Consider the following 19,907-nt stretch of genomic DNA (forward strand, 5'->3'; position numbering starts at 1 on the left):
TTCTTAAGGCGATACAGTCCTGAGCAGCGTGAGTGGTAATGGAAAGGTTTAACAATTCGCCAGATGCCAAAATCTTCTTTGGTTCGATAAAAGCATGTGGAGAAGGAATCTCACTTGTTGGAGCATCTCGCATACTGATATTGGATGTCCTCTAAACCCTTCTGTGACACGCCAAGCCATCGGGCGGGCTTTTCGACCCGGACAAACAAAGAAGGTGCATGCATACAGATTGATTGCTGGGTCATCACCTGAGGAGGAGGATCACAACACTTGCTTCAAAAAGGAAGTCATCTCAAAGATGTGGTTCGAGTGGAACGAGTACTGCGGATACCGAAACTTTGAGGTAGAGACAATTGATGTGGATGATGCTGATGATATGTTCCTTGAAAGTCCTACCTTAAGAGAAGACATAAGAGTTCTCTACAAAAGGTAAAGTCAGTTTTGACCAGATCCACACATAACTCTTTACGTCACATTTTCTCTGTTGGTGAACTTCCGCAATGCTCATTTTTCAGGTAAACGCAGAAATAATGCAGACAGAATTCTTCAGGTTTTGGACATGCTTAGGTTTTAGGAGTCTGTCAATAAGATAACTTCGGGAAGATCCTTTTTGAATTTTCTGAAAGAATTTTAGCATTTTAAGTGTAGTTTCAATGTCAAACCTTTGGTCTCATGTGCCTCTGACCATATAATTAGTCTATCACATTAAAGTAGGAAGAACAAATCGTATCTAATCTTAGATTGTGTTCACCTTCTCATGTCTTCTCATTAATCTACAATTTCGTCTTTTTGGGTTTACTTTCACAAAAGAATACATTTCGACACCTTTCTATTCTCCTCATCAAGCTACAAAGTCATGCAACAATTGTGAAGAGCCAAGCCGGTGCTGGTGGTTGCGAGAGTTTAAGTATTGGAGATCGGTTCCCGGGATAGTATTCTCGTAGTTATCTATCCCACCGGACATAGGAACATCGCTGTCGGAATTCTGAATCCCCAATGTTAAAGACATCCCACCACTACCATTTCTTGTTATGTCAGTCACCATCATGAACCGGTCACCACCACGGGCCACCGTGCTTTGTCCAATGCTACTGCTTGGCACACTAGATACACGTCCGTTGTTGGAACTAGACTCAGTTTGTTGCTCTTGAATGTCGGTGATTTCTGGTGTGTTTTCAGAAGACGGATTGGGATCATTCTCCTCCAATGCATCTGTGAATTCCTCCTTGTACATCTCCTCCACCATCGGTTTCCAGAGACGCACACGCGCATTTATGAACCAGTTCGACACCTTTTAACAATCATCAAACGAAACAATGAAAAATGACCATAACAAAAAGAAAAGCCTTCTGTGAGAGAAAAGATACAAAAGCTTAAGTGCAATACCTGGCCTCGGCTCAACCCCGTTTGTCTAGCGAGCATGATCTTGTCTGAATCCTTTGGATAACTAAGTTCAGTGGTTTAAAACACAATTAGTTGGAATCCCTTGTGATCAATGAAGAAATTCACAAGTGTAGTACAGAAACTTACGGGTGGAGGAAATGCTCGAACAGCCAAGCACGGAGAACCAAAACAGAGGAATCAGGTAAACCGCGTTGAGGCCGCCAAGTGTGAGGTTGCATAACACCTAACCGCTGCAACGCTCTTTGTTGCCTTACCTGTTGATCAACATTCCTTAACCTGCTTATCCCCACTCCTCTCCCATCTGATCCATCCTGTTCCCCTCCTAAAGTTTTCCTTATCACCAAGATTTGTCCGGATATCGCATCCCTTAAGCAACGAAAATGCCTAGAGATGGTCTGAAGCGCAAGGGCCGTGTATGGTTTGGCTGCTCCACATCCCGCTATTACATCGAAAGACGACACAACTATCTGCATCTGGTGGTAATACTGCTTGTAATTTCTATCCACCTTTAAACAACAAAGAATCAAACAGCACTTTATGTTATCAAGAGCAATCATTTACAAGCATAGAGGATATGTTTTAAGGCGAATTTACCTCGTCTAATATCGATAAAAGTTTCGACAACTTGCTCTGCAATTCTTGTCTCTCTGCTTGAGGGATTTCAGCAATATTCGTCTGAAGATTCTTCTCTTTCACTTCATCAATCTTGTCTCCCTGTGGCTGAAACTGCTTCAGAGCTTTCTTAACATTAACAGCTTCATCAAGAAGCTCTTGAGCAGCCTTGAGATACTTTGAGTTATGAATGGTTCGAGTAAATCCCGAAACAACCTGTGTTGCATACTCATTGTTATTAGTGCCTCTCGATGTCTCAATCTGCGAGCTGAGGCCAAGACGCATCATCACCGGGAAGCGACTCCTGTCATTGTCTTCTTGATCTCTCCAAGAACCAGAATCTTGAATCTCCACCATTTGTGAAGCTCCACCAAGACTTGACAATACTTGAATCTCTTTAGAAGCTGAGACATTATTAGTTGCTTCTCTAGGAAAAGTCTCTGAGAAAGAATTTGTGTAGCTCATTGCGTTTCCAGGGACAAATTCTGGTCTGGAATAAATCTCACTTGAGCCAGTTTTGTAATAAGTTGCCATAGTCTTCTTCTTCTTCTTCGTATGATTAGATCATAACCATCAAACAAGGATTCATCTGTTTTAGAATCAAACACAAATCAACACTAAGCCCTTTTACTTCACTCACATTATGTAATAAAATCTTAATTAAGCAAAATTTTAGAAATTGAACGAATGAAACATGTGAATCTATCTCTCTGCATGAATTTAAAGAATTTAAAATGAAAAAGAAAGGATAGATTAAAGAATTACCAGTAAAGCATCTGCTGGCTTTGTGGGTGTTAAAGGAGACACTAAATCTCAAATTGAAAAAGGAAAAAAAAAATGTTTTTTTGAAGTCTTGATGATCCCAAGAACACAAAATTAATAACAAACCCCTCCTTAAATCAAAATCTTGACCCACACAAAAGATTCAAGAAAACAAAAGACCCATCTCCCTAAAGCAAGTTTTTAACTTTCCTTTTGAGGTAGAAGATAATGAATACTTCTTTAAAGCTGGTTGGTTCTTGAACTTGCTTCTTGATTCTTCTTCTTCTTCTTGTTGTTTCTTGGAGTCAAGTCTTTTGGTGAAGATAACAAAAACAAAAACAAAATGTTTTAAAAAGTAAAAATGTGTTAAGGAGATTCTGTTCTTAACAAACCAGTTGGTAGTGGTAGAGATCTAAACCCTTCTCTAAAACGTAATCCTAAACCCTAATGCCTCTCTCTATCTCTCTTTCGTGTCCCTGGCCTTTTTGTTTGTTTGCTGCAATAAAATTGATTGAAGCTATAACCACCATACAATCATTTTCATTGTTTTTATATTATTACTTTTCTTTTAGTTGTCAATATGATATATTGATATATTTATTCTTAACCAAAATAAAGATATTCTAATTCTTCTAAGATGATGTGTTTGTCAAGCATAGTTTTGGAGAATAAGACAAATTTTAATGGACGTTTTTCATATCTAATTTTGGTGCAATACAATTTTTAAATAATTCATGTCCAATTTGTAACCAAAGATATTTTATTTTCTTATAGACTAGTCCATCTTTATTAGAGTGGGAATAATTTGAGTAGCCCTTAAGACAACGTGTCAAAGTTTACACACGGATGTATACTTTCAACTTCTTTTCAATAAAATAATTTCACTTTTTTGGTAAGCTTTTTACAGTTTCTTCTTCTTTGTCTTTAAATTTCACTTTTTAACATTTGAAAATTTTGGTTCTTTCAAATAATATCTGTGATGGTCCACATGCTATAGCTATACAATACTACTATATAATTTGCATTTGCATACAATTATTTTTGTAAGGAAAAAAAAAAAACTAAAACACATATTCTTATCCCTTTCTCATAAATAATGAATAAGTGGCCTTTTTCCCACTTAGCTTTGTCTTCTTGTGCCCACAGAGTTTAGGTATTTATGGATTAATTCCTTTTTTCCACAATTTTTCTAACTTTCACTTTCTTCTCACTGAGGGTAGGTCCATATCTTGTCATGGAGGACTCTACGATTTAAGAAACAGACACAAATTGAGTAGATTTCAACTCCAAGACATTTATAATAAGTCTCATTTGTGATACGAAATGGTGGTAAGAGCCTAAGAAGTAAATGTTAGTGTGATAGAAAATGGTGGTACCACCACTTTTTCTTACTACTACACTGAAAGGTTATATAGGACGTAGTACACATTAGACAACAACGGTATTAATGAAAAAAACTCGAATTAACATGTGTATATTTTTTGCATGGAGAGACCAAAATAGACATTTTTGTGAATTAAGTGATTCAGTTATTTTCGATTAAAAAGGATGAATTTTACGAAATATACACAGTTAATTTATTTATTCTTGTGTTGAAACATAAGTATTTCATTTAAACCGAAAATTTACAGTGCAAATTTCGAGAATAAAAACGTGAAAAAAAAGATATAGTAATGAATATATATAATTTGGGGTGGATAAGTGAAGAACGTGAAATGATGGGTGGCGAAGGAAAAGAAGGGAAAGATGTCTGAATTGGGACAGAGAGATGGCAGAAGGAGATAGAGAGAGACCTGGACAATGGACAGAGTCAGTGGATAGGGAAGAGTGTCTTAATAATATACGACCAACCAACCCTTCCTATTATTAATACTTTTAATAGTAATAATAATAATAACAAAAATAATAATGGAAAATAGACAGATAATAATCGAAAGAATATGATAGGGCTGGGCATAATACCCGAATCCGAAGAATCGAACCGAATCCGACCCGAAATACCCGAATCCGTTCTACTTCGGTTCCGGCTAATTATCCGATCGGGTTCTGTTTTCAAATAATTGTGGGTATCGGATATTATCCGAACCGAACCCGATACCCGTGAGTACTTTTTATTATCAGAACATATATACACATATGAGGACATATATGGACTAATAACTTGAATTTGTGACTTGTTTAATGATTTAAGTTTTTTTTTTTTTTTTTTTGGTAAAAGTTAATGATTTAAGTTATGGAACAAACTCAAAACAAGGTTTACTTCTTGTTTTATATTATTGTCTTAAGGAACAACTTATTAAAATTTCAGATCTTTCGGGTTTTATGGGTACTTTTATGTATGTTTGGGTATATTTGGACAAAGTTTGGGTAAGTAGTACTCAAACCCGAAATAATTTTGGCTATTTATGGGTTCTTTAACCAATACCCGAATCACCCGGACCCGAAGTGAACCCGAACCGAACCCGACCCGAAATTATACATATAACCCAACGGGTCCAAAATTTCTAAACCCGAAAAACCCGAACCCGAAAGACCCGACCCGAATACCCACATGGCCTAGAATATGACATGAAGCCGAAGATTTTTGGTTGGGAAATTTGATGAACCAGCTTGGTTTAAAATTAAGCCAAGATTTCTGGAGAGCTCTTCTTTAATTACATTAACTAAAAGAAAATACTCCCCATTGCCGGAACTTGAACCCGGGTCTCTCGGGTGAGAGCTGAGTATCTTGACCAACTAGACTACAATGGAATGTCGTTAATGTAATCTTCATTAATTTTACTGCTAACTAATCTGTTTCATGATAATGTGACAAAACAAAAAACATTGCGAGTTCAATTATCTTAATCTCTTCAAAATGTCTACCAACTTATCTATAGAAAGAGTCATTAACTCATTAAGGACGCGTCTGTCCCAACCATTTAAGCTATCAAATCTGTGCATATGATTAACACACAACCATATCATTTATAAGAGACGGGAAAACAAACTTGAAACTAAATTGACACAGTTTGAGATTAGCGATAGCGCAGAGATGAAGCAAAACCCAAAGCCTTTCTGGCAAAAATGGCGGATTTAGATTCATTTATAATATTATAGACAAACCTTATGAGCTTGTCTTTGCTCTTTTCCATACAATGACAACACCATAGAAATCAGAGGAGGCCAACAAGTTCTCACCATGGTTCCACGCAACACACATTACTGGAAACCTGTGACCCTGCAGCATCCATTTCTCACAACTCGTGAGTCCGGTTTACTATAATTTTTAATTCCTACACAAATATCCGATATAAGAAACAAATTGTCTAACCTGTAGCTTGTTTACACATGTGTGCTTTGGTTTGGTTAGATCATAGAAGTAGACATTCGAGTCCTCGCTTCCAGCAACTGTAGTTTCAAACAAGAAGAAATGTAGAGCAAATGACTAGCATTTCTAAAGAGACCTACGCATCTCTACTATTACCAAGATAATAGGTAAATGAAGGATTGAAATTCAAACCTATGTATTCTCCTTTCTCTAAGGATAATAGCGGGCAAAACGATGCTTGGATTCTGTGTATTCGCGGAGCTAATTTGAGGGAGCAACGCAAAGTCAGATAACCTTTTATCTGAAGAGCAACACTATATCACCAACACAAAGCAGAACAATCAATTATAAGGATCAATAAGGAAAAAGGGTGAGCAAATCACGAAACAAAAGGAGAAGAAGTTCTGTTGCCGAACCTAAAGAAACACAAGTTTCCGTCTTGAGTACATGTGAGCAAAACAGGGCCTGATGCCAGGAGGGAGAAGCTTCGGTACTTCACAGTTGTGACAGGAGATTTGTGATTAGTACGATGGCGATGAGACCGGGATAATGAACCTGTATGTGAATCCATGCTCACTGAATATACAGTTCCCTGCAATTATTATTAACTACCTTGTAAAAACAATGTAGAAATGCCACTGAAATTTTTATCTAGTTAACAATCAAAGTCATCATGTCACCCCTTCTAGCATACCGAACAATGAAAATATTGATGTCAGTCTTGACCAGAACATAGCCAACCATAACCATAACAGACCATCTCCCTAGTTTACCTTTTGACATCAGTATAGAGAAAAGTTACCTGCCCATCTCCACAGAAAATGATTTGGCCAGTGTGATCATGGTCCATAGATGTCACCTCATCCTCGAACAACAGTTTTTTAATAATTCTCCCAGTGCTGAAATTGAACACCTACTTTGTCAAACAGAGAGATGTTAGGCATAAAATAAGTAAACAATTCGAAGACAAAAAAAGCAATACACAAATTTACTTAGCTACAAGGAGTAGTGCAGTTACCGTGAGTTCCTTGTTGGCATTGCCAGCAGAGAGGAAATTGTTATTAACCTGTTGAAAATATCAAAATGGAATATCTTCAATGGAGAAGCAAAAGAAAAGTAGAAAACCACAAACAGCCTCACTCAGTATCTTATATGAGACGACTTTCACAATCAAAACAACAAGTTTCAAGTTGTTACAAGGGAAAAATAAATAGATGATGAAGAACATCAAACTTACAGGGTGGAAACGGATACAAAACTGTGGAGAGATTCCATATATAACTCTAATACAAACGCCTCTTGACAACTCCCATACCCGTATTGTCTTATCAAGTGATGATGACGCGATGTATTGATTGTTTGACGAGAAGTCAAAATCTGAAAGTATTTCAAGAAACAATAAAGTCAGAAGCTTGTTTTAATATTAGACATAGGATCAAAAACCAGTTCTTTATCCATTACAGATAATTTCTTTCACATTTTCCACTCAAATCATACCCCTAACAAAGCATAGAAAGTAAGTACCATGCATCATATTCTCAGAGTTTTCAAGATCAATTCAGGGTAGCAGATACAGAAAAGACAAAGGTAACAGTACCAGTCAATCGAACCTGTGACATCTTTAGAGTGCCCTGTCAACTGCTTAAGGACAGAAGGCTCTTCTAAGAGACTACAAACTGTCAAGCTTCCATCTGATGCTCCATATGCAAGTAAATCAGAACTCATGTGGCCAAACTTGAGAACAGTAACTGTATAAAAGTTAAACAGACTCACTCTTAGAAGAAAAAATCACAAAGTGAGTTAATGAATTACAGATGAATAAATAAAATACCAGAAGATTTGCATTGATCGAAGATGCAATGCATTCCAACAAACGAATAAGCATGTTCAACACCACCACGACGATATGAATTATCACCATCACTCAAACTTGAACTAAAACTCGCTCTATGGCTTGAAACCTGATTAACACTCCGTAAATCCTAGAAATAAAACACTTGAATAACTCAACTGCAGAACAAAACAAAGTCCATTGATAAGAAGTGATGAATTCAACTTACTCTACTAGAAGTAAAGCTTTCAGCTTCAAATTGATGGGAAAGAGGACTCGGAGACGGTAACCATCGACCACTGAAGCATCAACCAGTAAATTACCCTGACGTCAGAATTGTATAAGCAACCAAACACACAGAATTGTACACTGGAAACAAGTAAAATTAGGGTCTAAAACCTGTTTCCTGGACTACTTAAGAGACTAGGCGTTCGCAGATTCTCCCATTTTCTAGGTTTGCTAATGAAATTACGATATGCAACATATCCTTTTCCATTGCATCTCCAATCCTTCAATAGAAGCCACAAATCAACAACAAGCTCTATAAGAAACAAGGAATTTAAAAGCTTAAGATATGCTCACATAACGGCGAGAGATAACACCAGATTCAGCTTTCCGATGAAGAAGAATCCGGCGGATTCCGATGTACTGAGGATCTGATTCGGCTGTTGCTGGCTGCATCATACAGCTTATAAACTCAGGATCCTTTGATTGTTTCTTCGCTTCGTCTTTCTCAACGATCTCTACCTCTGATGATCCGGTTTTCTCCTCCATTTTTGATCAATTTTCCGAGTATCCACCTTGCTCGTAGATCAAATCGTTGCAAAGTGATGAGTGAAAATCAATCAATTGATCAGTCTCAAGTTCTGAATTTCTGAGAATTTTCGAAACTTTAAATCTGCAAGTCGAAGAAGACGAATCATGAAAATTTTACAAGAAACTAAAATAACCGAATTAAATTACAAATTAAACCCTCTACTTTATGAAAATTCGTTTTCTAAACGGTTGTCTTTTTGTCTATTCAAAGAGATCCACTACTAAAGTTCAATGATTAACCAACTTCACTAGTTTTTATTTACTTATTTCCTCTGTTTTAATGGTTAGGTCAACTGTTCTGTGCTCATATCCATTTGCAATAGATTCAATTTTTCAAGTTTTTGAAGCTTTTGTTCCCATCTTTTTAAATTAGATTTATCCCGCGTTGCGAAAATGTATTTGCCGATTGTCTAACTAAAAACACAAGAGTAAGAGGTTCTTTATTATCCCATATAAGCTCATCCGTTCCGGATTGACTCTTTCAAGAAAAGAGTTTTCATCCGATAATCTAATAAAATAGTATTTTAGCGGAAAAAAAAGTGGGATCATATTTCTCTCTTGAAATTTTCATATAACATCTAGTTCCACATAAACTTTGACCGTCGTTCTATTTTCTTCTAAATTGAAAGTTCTAAATTTATTTCTACACAAAACTAAATTTCAAAATCTGTATAAGAAAACTATTAAAATTTTATATTTTCTCTCTTATTAGTACTGACTCTATATCCAAAGTAATGGTTAGTGGCTCTCTTTGATGAGTTATATCGAACAAAGTGAAGGTCCTCCGTATGCAAGAATTGTAAGCTAGTAAACCGAGCCAAGTCTCAAAATGCCATGATAAACCAGTCGACAACATGAATGAAAATTGTTGGGTATCCAGTCTCATGAGAAGAGTAAAAGTCCATATTAAAACTTTAAAGGTATCAACCCAACCTTAAAAGATTCGTTATCAACTAGGTCTCTTGGTTTGCGTTAAGCCAAAAAAATTGAGTATACTAACTTACTAAGCATATGAATTAGTTGTGGAAAGAGACAATTGGGAAATGTTGTATAAGGAAAAAGTTCAAAAAGATAACCCACTCATGACAATACTAAACAGAATGTGTATTCACCAGTCTTCTTCTTCTACACTTTTTGTCTGATTAACGTTTGGTCTTAACGGACAAAGAACTCACTCACAATGCATTTATTCATTGTTATTCAATCATAGAGATACAACAAATTTTATTCTTATAGATTCTCAAGAATTACATGAAGGAGAATCATCAATAGGATGCCAGAATCTGTTGAAAAACCACATTCTGTCACCCTCAACGGCGTAACCATCATGGTTCCTGTGCCATCCATAGCGAGCATGCGTCCTGTTCTTTATCGAGAATATCGCATGCCCGAAGCTTGCTTCTCTGTAGGCAGAGTACTTAGGCTGAGGCTCAGTCATTCTACGAGAAACCATATCACACATTCAAACTCTCATCTTTAGAATCTACTCGTAAATCAATTCCAATGAGCAAAATTTTTTTAACAATTAGCTTACTTGGTGGCCAATCCCTCAATATTTCCGCCATCACCAATGGTGATGTAGACTGGAGCAGATTGATCTTTGACTGGAGTGCAAATGCCGTTAACAACATTGTAAGCTATGTTTGATACACGTTCCTGGTTTCACAATAGCTCACATTTCTCAGTATCTATAGTTTATAGAGACATAATGAGCCAAAGTTATTGATCTTACCGATCTTTCGTAGGCGTGGACATGACCTGCAAAAACTACATCTACTTTGTACTTGACAAACCACGCCTCATACATCACTCTCATGGTTTCACCTTCCATGTAATGGTAATCATAGCTGTTGTACCACGGTGAATGCATCAGAACAATCAACCACGGAGTTTCCGTCCTGTTAACCTTTGGGAACTCCTCTTCGAGCCATTGGTATTGCGGAGTGTATTTTCCTGTCCAAGAAAGATATAATATTCAGTCATCTGAGTCTTGGTTTAAGAATATCGAACGAAAAGAGCCAAGATATTTAAGATGCCTTGCCATATGCTGAATATGAAGCTAGCACGATTATGTAAGCCGATCCTCTCTTAATCGAATACCAGAATGGTTCTGTGCTGCCTGATGATCGGTAAGGAGTACGGTACCTATGCGTGAATGGCTTAAACGGTCTGTTTTCCCCCTACACATTACATAAAAACAGTCCATCTCAATCTTTAGTCTAACTAGATGCTCTTATAAACTCGTATGTGCTCTTATAGCAGTTTTAAGCCTAAAGCAAAAGCAAAGAAGATGAAGCAAGAAGCATTACAATCTCAGGGGCAAAATCGAGTTCATGGTTTCCGGTAGTCCATATCCAAGGCTGATATGCTGTGCTTCTTTCAGCAAATCTTCCCCAACTGTCCCATCTCCTATTGTCATGATCCGGATAAGTATCAGCGTATGAGATATCGCCGACAAACAAAACCGCTTGTCCTTTTGTTGGGTTATTCTCATAATGTGTCAAGGTTATGTTTGAGTCATAACTCTGCCCAAGATCCCCTGCAAAACAACAATTTGCCACACAAGATCAAGTCCATGGGAGAGGCTAATAAAATGCATTTTTGTTAAAAGTTAAAACCATGACACTATGTTTCAGGACAATACCAATGAGACCAAAAGTGTAGGGAACATCAGGACCGATCTCAGGAGGAGTGAAGAACCAGAACATACGCTCTGTTTGTCCCACACCTACCACATAATAGTACTTGGTGTCATACTGTAATAAGAAAACCACAACATCAGATAAACAACAACACTAGGCAAGATGATGTATTGAGGATGATGATGATGGACCTCTAAGTTTCTGATGGGGCAATGATGGATATAACCAGAAGTATAATTGTAGAACTTGTAAGTATTGGTTTTGCCATAAGCTTTGTGCTTTTTGGAGCTATTCTCTTTCCAGTAAATGACTTTGTTAGATCCTTTTGCTTCTTGTGTCACCCATGATACTATCACTGCCTTCCCTTCTACATCTCCTTGTGTTATATGCACCTTTTTGCCCCAAATCAAAAACCCATTAAATCAAATTGTTTTTACAAATTAAGAAATGAAAAAGTTCACATCTTTAGTAACTACCAATAAGCAAGCTTGAATCTATCAGAATCGTCCAATAAAAAGCTTTTTTGCCATTAGAACAAGATTAAACAATAGAAAACAAAAAGTGAAACCTAATATTTAAAATGAAAAAGATAACTAAAACACCACCTACCAAAATAAAGCTTGGAAATTTAATAATTATAAACAGAACCCACCACAAAACTCATAAAAGACTGTTGAATTTATAAAAAAATAATGTAAAGATTTGAAAGAAAATTGTGAAACCTGTTGAGGAGCATTGTAGCCACAGGGAACACGAAAAACATCGCTATCAAGAGGCATATCAACGGTTGCTTCTAATTTTCTGACATATCTACTGGTGACGCCTCCATTACAGAGTAAGCTGTTGAGGACAAAACACAGAACAAGAACAATGGAAAAGAAATCTGATTTTCGGACACGACCCATTCTTGGATTTTTTCGATAAACAAGGGGAGGAAAACCTTATAAGAGAAGAGACAAGGGAAATGTATGAGGCTTTTTTTTTTTTTTTTTTTTTTTGCCGATAGAAATGTATGAGGCTTAAGGTACGGAATATTCGTTAATGGAGCCGTGTCGTCAACACTGTTCCCATCGAGTTTTTTTGTTTGGGGAAATTAAAAGAAAAGAATATAATAATTCTATTTCTGTAACTTTGGTTTTTGTATTGTTTGACCCAAATGTCCAAATGTCGATATGGAATAAGTTAACGAACGGTTGGATATTTATTTTATTAGTAATAATCTGGTCCAGGACACACGAATCTATGCTTCCTCTTTTGTTGTCTTCTGTTTATTTTATTTTACTAATATTGATATTATTTGTCAACTGTAACTTTTTTTCTCTTCTTGATTTTGGCATTTTGTTACACAAGAATTTAAAATTCAGGACGTTAGAGCAAGCTCAATGGGGGGGTTTTTTTAGAGTTTTTTAGGGATAGAATCCTTAAGAAAGTGGCCCAATTTAAATCAAAAATAAGAAATAAACTTAGGATCAGACCTTAATTAAGGTTTTTTTTTTTGTTTTAAGAGTTCATACGTGTCAATTTCTTATTGGTGTGTGTCAAAAGAGAAAACAACCAAATTTCTGAAACTTTTCATTTCGCGACTCTCTCTATTTTTCTTGTAAACTCGCGTTGGCGATCTTCCATGGAGACACTCGATTTTCATCAGGCGTCTCAAGCATCAAATCGTCAAAGAAATTGGTCTCTTCCCCTCTGTGATCATTATCTCCTCCGACGGAGCTCACCATCAGCGAGGTCGGTGAACCGAATCGGAGCGTTTCGGCTTCAAATCTCAGAGATTTAGGTGAAATCAAGCCGTAATCGCTTTGTGAAGGTATGAATCTAGCTGTTTGATTGTGTAGATTATGATGATTTAGGGTTTTATTTAGATTATATCGAAATTAGGGTTTCTGGAATTGGGAATTGATGGAAGATAAATTAGGGTTCTTTGATGTAAACGCAATTAGGTGGCTTTGAATACATAATCAGTCTCTTTTTCGTTCTTATTCATGATTTAAGATGATTTTTTTGCCTTTAGATTTTTTGCCTTTAAATAAGTCTCTTTACACAATTTTTAGCCTTTTCTAAGTCTCTTTCTTATATAAATGCTTCAGCCGGCTACTGCGAAGTATCCAGTTTGCGCAGACGGGTTAAGAAAAGTTTTGAAATACATCAAAGAGAACTATAACGACCCAGAAATCATAGTCACTGGAAATGGTAAGCCATTGGCTTTGTTGCTCTTTGCTTAAAAACTCACTCAGCTATCCTTAGCAAGAAATTAAAAATTCATTGTATTTGCAGGGTACAAGGAGAAACTTGAAGAGAAAGATGTGCTTCCCCATGCCCTCAGCGATAGTAACAGGAAGTATTATCATATGAGACATCTCATGGCATTACATGGAGCAGTCTGGTAAGTTACTTTTCACAGTTCCAAAAAAACTCTGTTTCTTCATCTCTAGTTGATGGATTTGTTGATAAAAACACTGTTTCTGCTTCATATGTTGCCAATTATGCAGACTAATATAAACCATCATTTGAGCTGAAGTTGTATTGACACTTATATACAACACAATGCCTCTCTATGTTAGTGGAACATGTAAACCAACAAGTTACTTGAACACTTTCTTTTGTTCTCTGTGGTGCCCAATGTTTACTTGTTTTAATCGTTTAGATATATATGTAACCTGACTATACTCAATTATAATAGCATTGTGAGTTCAGTTAATGGTTAAAGTATGAGTTCAGTTTAATAGGTAAAGAGTTCAGTTTTTAATTGAATGCATTGTGATAAATGATTATGACTTGTTGTAGGTTAAAGTCTGAGGAGTCTAAATCTTGTTGTAGGTTAAAGTCTGAGGAGTCTAAATCATAGTTATTAGTATGTCATTGATTGCTTCTCTTTGATTGCATCTCTTCGATTGATTGCTCTCTGTGATTAGATTAGGTTAGATATGATCATTATCATAGTTATGATCTCTGTTAAAGTAGGTTAAAGTCTCTGTTATCTTGCATGGTTGAGAGTAGGTTAAAGTGTATGTCATTCATTGCTTAAAGTTAACAGCTAACCATCACTTCAACTTAAGACTGAAGCTTTTTTAATAGCTTCAGCTCTAGTTAATTCAAACCTAACCATATTCACTCCTCTTTGACATCCGCAACTCTATTAAACATTGAACCATAATCCTCTTTTCTTCATTGTCTTCTTAAAGCAAAAACCACAGCTCTTATCTTCTCCTTTTAACACAAACCAGAAACATTTTGATATGGATTCAAGGAATCCATATACCAATCCTTCAAGCTTTTTAAACCTCTTAAGTTCTCAACAAGATAACCCCATGCCTCCACCAAATCAGTATGCTGGTTTTTCATTTAGTGCACCTTGGATTGATCCAAATCAAGCTCCAACGCCTACTGAAGAGCCTGTTGCAGACCGCAAATCAAGACGTAAATGGTCACCAACAGAAGATGTGATTCTCATTAGTGCCTGGCTCAACACCTCCAAGGATGTTGTTGTCTCCAATGAGCAAAAAGCCACAGCTTTCTGGCAACGCATTGCAGACTACTTTGCAGCAAGTCCCAAGCTGAGAGGTCTGCAAAAGAGAGCTCCATTATGCTGTAAACAAAGGTGGGCAAAGATAAATGAGGGAGTCTGTAAGTTTGTAGGAAGCTATGAGGCTGCAACCAAACAGCAGACCAGTGGCCAGAATGAGAATGATGTGGTGAACTTGGCTCACCAGATCTTCTACAATGATCACAAGGCGAAGTTCACACTTGAGCATGCTTGGAGGGAGCTTCGCCATGATCAGAAGTGGTGCGGATCATCAACAAGTAAAGACAGTGGGTCAGCAAAGAGGAAGAGGTTTGAGGACGGCTCTGCACAGGCCTCATGCTCTATGCCAGTCAACATTGACGAGGAAGAGCCTCGTCCCACTGGTGTTAAGGCAGCCAAAGCCACAGCCAAAGCCAAAGCCAAGACAACAAGTCAAATTGGAGATGAAGACAAGACTCTGAAGGAGTTACATTGTATCTGGGAGATTAAGGAGAAAGATTTAGTTTTCAAAGAGAAGCTAATCAATGTTAAGGAGAAGCTTAGTAGGACTAAACTGCTAGACACTTTGATGCTAAAAACAGAGCCTCTAACTGACATAGAGATGACTCTTAAGAACAAGCTCATAATGGATTTGTTGTCCTAAGCTTAAGTTTGTTTTTATGTTCTATTTAAGCGAAGTATGTTCTAATTATCTGTTTTAAGTTTAACTATGTCTTTAGTTTATGTTTATGTCTTAAGAGCCTCTAACTATGTCTTTAGTTTATGTTTGAAGTATGTCTGAATGTGTTTTGCTATTAATGAAATGATTTCTGTTTTAGCTAAGTATGCTTGTCTTCAACTGAAACTAAACTAACTTGAATGTTAACTTAAACTGAATGAAGTTTGTGGTTCTGTTTTAAGTGTAAGCATGTTCTATTAATAGTCTTAAAGTTTCTGAATGTTTTGTGCTTCTGTTTTAAGTTTCTGGTTTGTGTATGATGTTTTTATTAGATGTGTTTGGTCTGATGACTTCTCTTATTAACAATTATGCAGGTGAGCCGAGTAAGAGACACATGTGACACCAATGCTTTTGTGATTTAGTGCCGACTTCTTGTAATAGACAACAGTGAGACAGAGTTGTTTTGTGTTTTTGTGTCGACATCTCTTCTACACATGACACCAATGCTTTTGTATTTTTGTGCCGACAATATTCAGACTTGTAATTTAGTTTGTTTGATACTTTTATTTTCAAATTATGTTTCTTTAGTTTCTCTTCATATTTAAACCGAACACTCCTCTTCTTCTTTCCCAAAACACTATCACCAATTCTTATTCTTCTTCTTCTTCTTCTACAAAACACTATCTTTTTTTCTCCTTCTTCAAAACACCATCACCAATTCTTATTCTTCTTCTTCTTCTTCTACAAAACACTATCTTTTTTTCTCGACAACAAATTCTCTTTTTTACTACGATTCATAACAAATTCTTTTTTAGATAAATGGGATCTTCTTCAAATTATAATCTCAACGAAATGTTGAACGATAAATTTGATCAATATATCGACGAAACATTAGAGAATTATGGTGATCGTCAACAACAACAAGTCAAGAAAAAAAAAAAAACGAGCATATATTGAAAGAGAGCGTGAACAAGGTCACATCCAGTTATGGAACGACTATTTCTCTGAAGATGCAACATTCCCTCCGCATATATTTCGACGCCGTTTCAGAATGAACAAGCACTTGTTCATGCGTATTGTTGATCGACTCTCCAATGAAGTTCCATTCTTTGAACAAAAAAGAGATGCTACCGGAAGGCTCGGTTTCTCGGCACTACAGAAGGGTACAGCAGCAATTCGTATGTTGGCATATGGTCATGCGGCTGATGCGGTTGACGAATATCTACGAATTGGTGAAAGTACTTCGATGTCATGTTTACACCATTTTGTTGATGGAATCATCTATTTGTTCGGAGATGAGTACTTAAGAAGACCCACACGAGAAGATCTTATACGACTACTCCATATTGGAGCGGGACGTGGATTTCCCGGGATGATAGGAAGCATAGATTGTATGCATTGGGAGTGGAAGAATTGCCCCACAGCTTGGAAAGGGCAATATACACGTGGATCCGGCAAACCAACAATCGTTTTAGAGGCTGTTGCTTCCCAAGATCTTTGGATATGGCACGCGTTTTTTGGACCTCCAGGTACCTTAAACGATATAAATATTCTTGATCGATCACCAGTTTTTGATGATATATTACAAGGTAAAGCTCCGAAAGTGAAATACGTAGTCAACGGGAACGACTATCATTTGGCTTACTATCTCACAGATGGCATTTATCCTAAATGGGCTACATTTATCCAATCTATTTCTATTCCACAAGGTCAAAAAGCTTCTTTATTTGCTACAAATCAAGAGGCTTGCCGCAAAGATGTTGAACGTGCTTTTGGAGTTTTGCAAGCTCGATTTGCCATTGTAAAAAATCCGGCTCTTATTTGGGATAAGGTAAAAATAGCAAAGATTATGCGAGCATGTATAATTCTTCATAATATGATAGTAGAGATGAACGAGATGGGTACACTCAGTTTGATGTCACCGAATTCCAACACCCGGAATCAACCACATCTTCACAAGTGGATTTCACATACTCTACAGAAATGCCTTCAAATCTGGGTAATATGATGGCCACTCGATCCGAAATACGAGATCGGACTAAACATGAACAACTGAAAGCTGATTTGGTTGAGCATATTTGGCGACAATTTGGCATAAACTAAGCTAACGACTACTCGTTATTCCGTTTTTTTTTTTGTATTTTTTTTTTGCTTTTATGCTTTCTATGTTTAAAATTCTTAGGAATTTGTAATATTTATTAAGTTTTATCATATAAAAATGTTTATAATTTTCCATTTTTAAAAAAATATTTTTTTTTTTAAGAAACTTAGTTAAGGACTCACCATTGGACAAAGAAAATTTTAAGGATTCATCAAAATTTCTTAACTTTAAAATTGTTGTAAAGTAAGATTAAAATATGTTTAAGGATCCATTTAAGGACTTATTCATTGGGGTTGCTCTTAGGGACGAGGAAAAAAAAAAAGCCAGTGCGGCGTGAATTTAGGGAAATACTCCCTCTGTTTTTTTTAAAGTTGTCGTTTTAACTGTATTTTGACAAATTAAGAAAAAGTATACAATGATTATATTAACCTCATAAAAATGACAAGTAATTATTTATAAATAATTTGTGTTCAATAAAATGAGGGTAATTTGGGTAGTTATTGGCATAAATTACATTATTACCTTAAAACGACAACTAATTTTAAACAAAAAAAGCTCTAAAACGACAACTATTCGAAAACGGAGGGAGTACATAACTGGTTCACAGTCAATTTTTTAAGTTTTTTAAAAAATAAAATATTTGAACTAAATAAAGAACAGATCTAGCATTGAACACTCTAAATAAAGAACCGAATAAAAACATTATTAACCAAATAAAAAACAGATTCAGTTTGAACTTTGAACACTCTAAATAAAGAACCAAATAAAGAACAGATCCAGTTTGAACACTCTTAAGTAAAGAATCAAATAAAAACATTTGATCCAACGATTATTTTCATTTTCTGGTTTGTGGAGTGCCAAGAAAATTAAAGTCAATTACTAGCCTACCAAGTCTCATTGAATTTAGTCTCTTAATACAATTTTATTATGAATGAACATGTGTATTAGTTGAAAATGTAATATATAGTACATTTATGGAATATATAGAGTGAATGATATTTTGATGAACAGTATGAACAAATATAACTCTAGGGGATAAACTGTCATGGTTCGGGACCGTATATAGAGTCGTTTTTCAAACAGCTTTGGACTGCGATGGTACCTGAGAGAGTCTGAGTGTTTTTATGTCTTGTTGGTCATCAAGTCATAATGACAAATTCGGAGAGGGTGTGGCATTATATAGGAGATAATGAGGTATGTCAAGTGTGTCGAGGGGCAATGGAGACGATCATACATTTTTTGAGAGATTGTCCCGCAATATCAAGAGTATGGCTGCGGTTAGTTCCTCCACGACGACGAAATGCTTTTTTGACAAGAATCTGTTGGAGTGGGTTTACAATAACTTGAGAGTACATTTAGACCTGGGGGAATCAGACTGGTCCACCATCTTTAGTGTTGCGGTTTGGTGGGGGTGGAAGTGGCGTTGTGGTAATGTGTTTGGAGAGCAGTGGAAGTGTCGGGATAGAGTAAGGTTCTTGAAAGATATGGCTGCGGAAGTTACAAGAGCTCACTTCGTGGTCCGAGGAAAGTTGTGGGCAGGAATGAGGATGGAGCATGTGATAATATGGAAGCGGCCGCGTGATGGGTGGGTAATGCTTTCAATGGGCAGGGCCTCGCATGAGAACCCTGGTCAGGCAATGGCTGGTGGAGTAATCCGTGATGGTGAAGGGGGGTGGTTAGCGGGTTTGCGTTGAATATTGGAATATGTTCAGCCCCTCTCGCGAGATTGTGGGGAGTATATTATGGGCTGGTCATTGCCTAGGAACGAGGGTTTCAAAGGGTGGAACTTGAAGTAGATTTGGAGTTGGTGGTGGGTTTTCTACAGATTTTGGAATAATATGATGTTTTGTTTCAGAATATATTGTTTGCTTGAAGATGTTTTGTTGGTGCTGGATTCAGCACCTCTGAATCAACCAACGAAAATAACAAGTGGGAGGTATGTTAGACTCATCAGCCCATAGTGAAGAGAAGCGGAGCCGGCTGCGAATCAGGACTAAGTCAGGCGAGGATCTCGGCAGGGACCTGAGATGTAGAAGAGGTTAATGCGGACCTCGGACCGAATAACCTAGGAAGAATATCTATATAAAGACGAGAAAAAACCTAGAGAAGGCATCGCCTACTTACTAAAAAAACTTACTACTACTTTATGCACTCGTATTCACAGGATCTAGTCAGCTGGTCATTAACGGAATAGTAACATCGTTTAGCGATTCGTGGAATTTAGTCTGGATTTGTTTTGTTC

The 19,907-nt window shown here is 36.7% G+C and overlaps 5 protein-coding genes and 1 non-coding gene across 8 annotated transcripts in view; 2 read left to right on the forward strand and 4 right to left on the reverse strand.

Moving 5' to 3' along the window:
• LOC9320236 (protein CHROMATIN REMODELING 35) overlaps nt 1-433 on the forward strand; it is a 3,680-nt gene extending 3,247 nt beyond the window's left edge. The window contains 3 exon segments of the mRNA XM_021032179.1: nt 28-34; nt 37-144; nt 147-433. Of these exon segments, the coding sequence (XP_020887838.1) occupies nt 28-34; nt 37-144; nt 147-433 (402 nt within the window).
• A 272-nt stretch (nt 434-705) lies between these two features.
• Nucleotides 706-3,301, reverse strand: LOC9320237 (BEL1-like homeodomain protein 7). Its single transcript, XM_021030566.1, has 5 exons — nt 2,782-3,301; nt 1,999-2,605; nt 1,531-1,910; nt 1,387-1,447; nt 706-1,291 (listed from the first exon to the last, which is right to left on the reverse strand). Exons 2-5 carry the CDS (start codon nt 2,548-2,550, stop codon nt 842-844), a joined length of 1,443 nt encoding a protein of 480 aa, XP_020886225.1. The 5' UTR covers nt 2,551-2,605; nt 2,782-3,301; the 3' UTR covers nt 706-841.
• A 548-nt stretch (nt 3,302-3,849) lies between these two features.
• LOC9322291 (WD repeat-containing protein 13) lies at nt 3,850-8,839 on the reverse strand. Of its 2 annotated transcripts, none has more exons than XM_021030565.1 (13): nt 8,502-8,839; nt 8,319-8,428; nt 8,149-8,218; nt 7,920-8,070; nt 7,699-7,836; nt 7,326-7,465; nt 7,107-7,154; nt 6,891-7,001; nt 6,505-6,680; nt 6,281-6,402; nt 6,092-6,168; nt 5,884-5,998; nt 3,850-4,022 (listed from the first exon to the last, which is right to left on the reverse strand). In XM_021030565.1, the coding sequence occupies exons 1-12, from the start codon at nt 8,691-8,693 to the stop codon at nt 5,885-5,887; spliced, it is 1,449 nt and encodes a 482-aa protein (XP_020886224.1). In that variant the 5' UTR covers nt 8,694-8,839; the 3' UTR covers nt 3,850-4,022; nt 5,884. The 2 variants fall into 2 exon arrangements, with proteins under 2 accessions (XP_020886224.1, XP_020886223.1); XM_021030564.1 differs by lacking the exon at nt 3,850-4,022 and adding an exon at nt 5,564-5,713.
• TRNAE-CUC lies at nt 5,457-5,529 on the reverse strand. The gene has a single exon. It is a non-coding gene; the product is annotated as a tRNA-Glu (tRNA).
• A 958-nt stretch (nt 8,840-9,797) lies between the features above and the next one.
• Nucleotides 9,798-12,455, reverse strand: LOC9322292 (purple acid phosphatase 10). Its single transcript, XM_021032856.1, has 8 exons — nt 12,100-12,455; nt 11,569-11,769; nt 11,380-11,491; nt 11,045-11,274; nt 10,777-10,915; nt 10,468-10,688; nt 10,270-10,391; nt 9,798-10,174 (listed from the first exon to the last, which is right to left on the reverse strand). Exons 1-8 carry the CDS (start codon nt 12,280-12,282, stop codon nt 9,976-9,978), a joined length of 1,407 nt encoding a protein of 468 aa, XP_020888515.1. The 5' UTR covers nt 12,283-12,455; the 3' UTR covers nt 9,798-9,975.
• Nucleotides 12,456-13,424: 969 nt separating this feature from the next.
• On the forward strand, nt 13,425-16,154 carry LOC9322293 (probable inactive beta-glucosidase 25). Of its 2 annotated transcripts, none has more exons than XM_021030604.1 (3): nt 13,425-13,573; nt 13,658-13,766; nt 15,939-16,154. In XM_021030604.1, exons 1-3 carry the CDS (start codon nt 13,462-13,464, stop codon nt 15,940-15,942), a joined length of 225 nt encoding a protein of 74 aa, XP_020886263.1. In that variant the 5' UTR covers nt 13,425-13,461; the 3' UTR covers nt 15,943-16,154. The 2 variants fall into 2 exon arrangements, with proteins under 2 accessions (XP_020886263.1, XP_020886262.1); XM_021030603.1 differs by lacking the exon at nt 15,939-16,154 and adding an exon at nt 14,201-15,575 and having other exon boundaries at nt 13,658-14,167.
• Nucleotides 16,155-19,907: the final 3,753 nt, after the last annotated feature.

Source organism: Arabidopsis lyrata (genome assembly GCF_000004255.2).
Source record: "Arabidopsis lyrata subsp. lyrata unplaced genomic scaffold ARALYscaffold_3, whole genome shotgun sequence".
Taxonomy (NCBI): Eukaryota; Viridiplantae; Streptophyta; class Magnoliopsida; order Brassicales; family Brassicaceae; genus Arabidopsis; species Arabidopsis lyrata.

What these genes read in the sequence shown, in the direction of transcription:
- LOC9320237 (XM_021030566.1), bottom strand. Translation starts at nt 2,550, where the DNA reads ATGGCAACTTATTACAAAACTGGCTCAAGTGAGATTTATTCCAGACCA. An exon ending in TTCGAGCATTTCCTCCACCC is followed by an intron (nt 1,448 to 1,530) that starts GTAAGTTTCTGT and finishes CACTGAACTTAG; the next exon opens with TTATCCAAAGGATTCAGACA. An exon ending in CGGGGTTGAGCCGAGGCCAG is followed by an intron (nt 1,292 to 1,386) that starts GTATTGCACTTA and finishes GATTGTTAAAAG; the next exon opens with GTGTCGAACTGGTTCATAAA.
- LOC9322291 (XM_021030565.1), bottom strand. Translation starts at nt 8,693, where the DNA reads ATGGAGGAGAAAACCGGATCATCAGAGGTAGAGATCGTTGAGAAAGAC. An exon ending in GCACTCTAAAGATGTCACAG is followed by an intron (nt 7,466 to 7,698) that starts GTTCGATTGACT and finishes AAATACTTTCAG; the next exon opens with ATTTTGACTTCTCGTCAAAC. An exon ending in ATGCCAACAAGGAACTCACG is followed by an intron (nt 7,002 to 7,106) that starts GTAACTGCACTA and finishes TTGACAAAGTAG; the next exon opens with GTGTTCAATTTCAGCACTGG.
- LOC9322292 (XM_021032856.1), bottom strand. Translation starts at nt 12,282, where the DNA reads ATGGGTCGTGTCCGAAAATCAGATTTCTTTTCCATTGTTCTTGTTCTG. An exon ending in TCGATTTTGCCCCTGAGATT is followed by an intron (nt 10,916 to 11,044) that starts GTAATGCTTCTT and finishes TGTAATGTGTAG; the next exon opens with GGGGAAAACAGACCGTTTAA. An exon ending in AGCTTCATATTCAGCATATG is followed by an intron (nt 10,689 to 10,776) that starts GCAAGGCATCTT and finishes TTTCTTGGACAG; the next exon opens with GAAAATACACTCCGCAATAC.
- LOC9322293 (XM_021030603.1), top strand. Translation starts at nt 14,620, where the DNA reads ATGGATTCAAGGAATCCATATACCAATCCTTCAAGCTTTTTAAACCTC.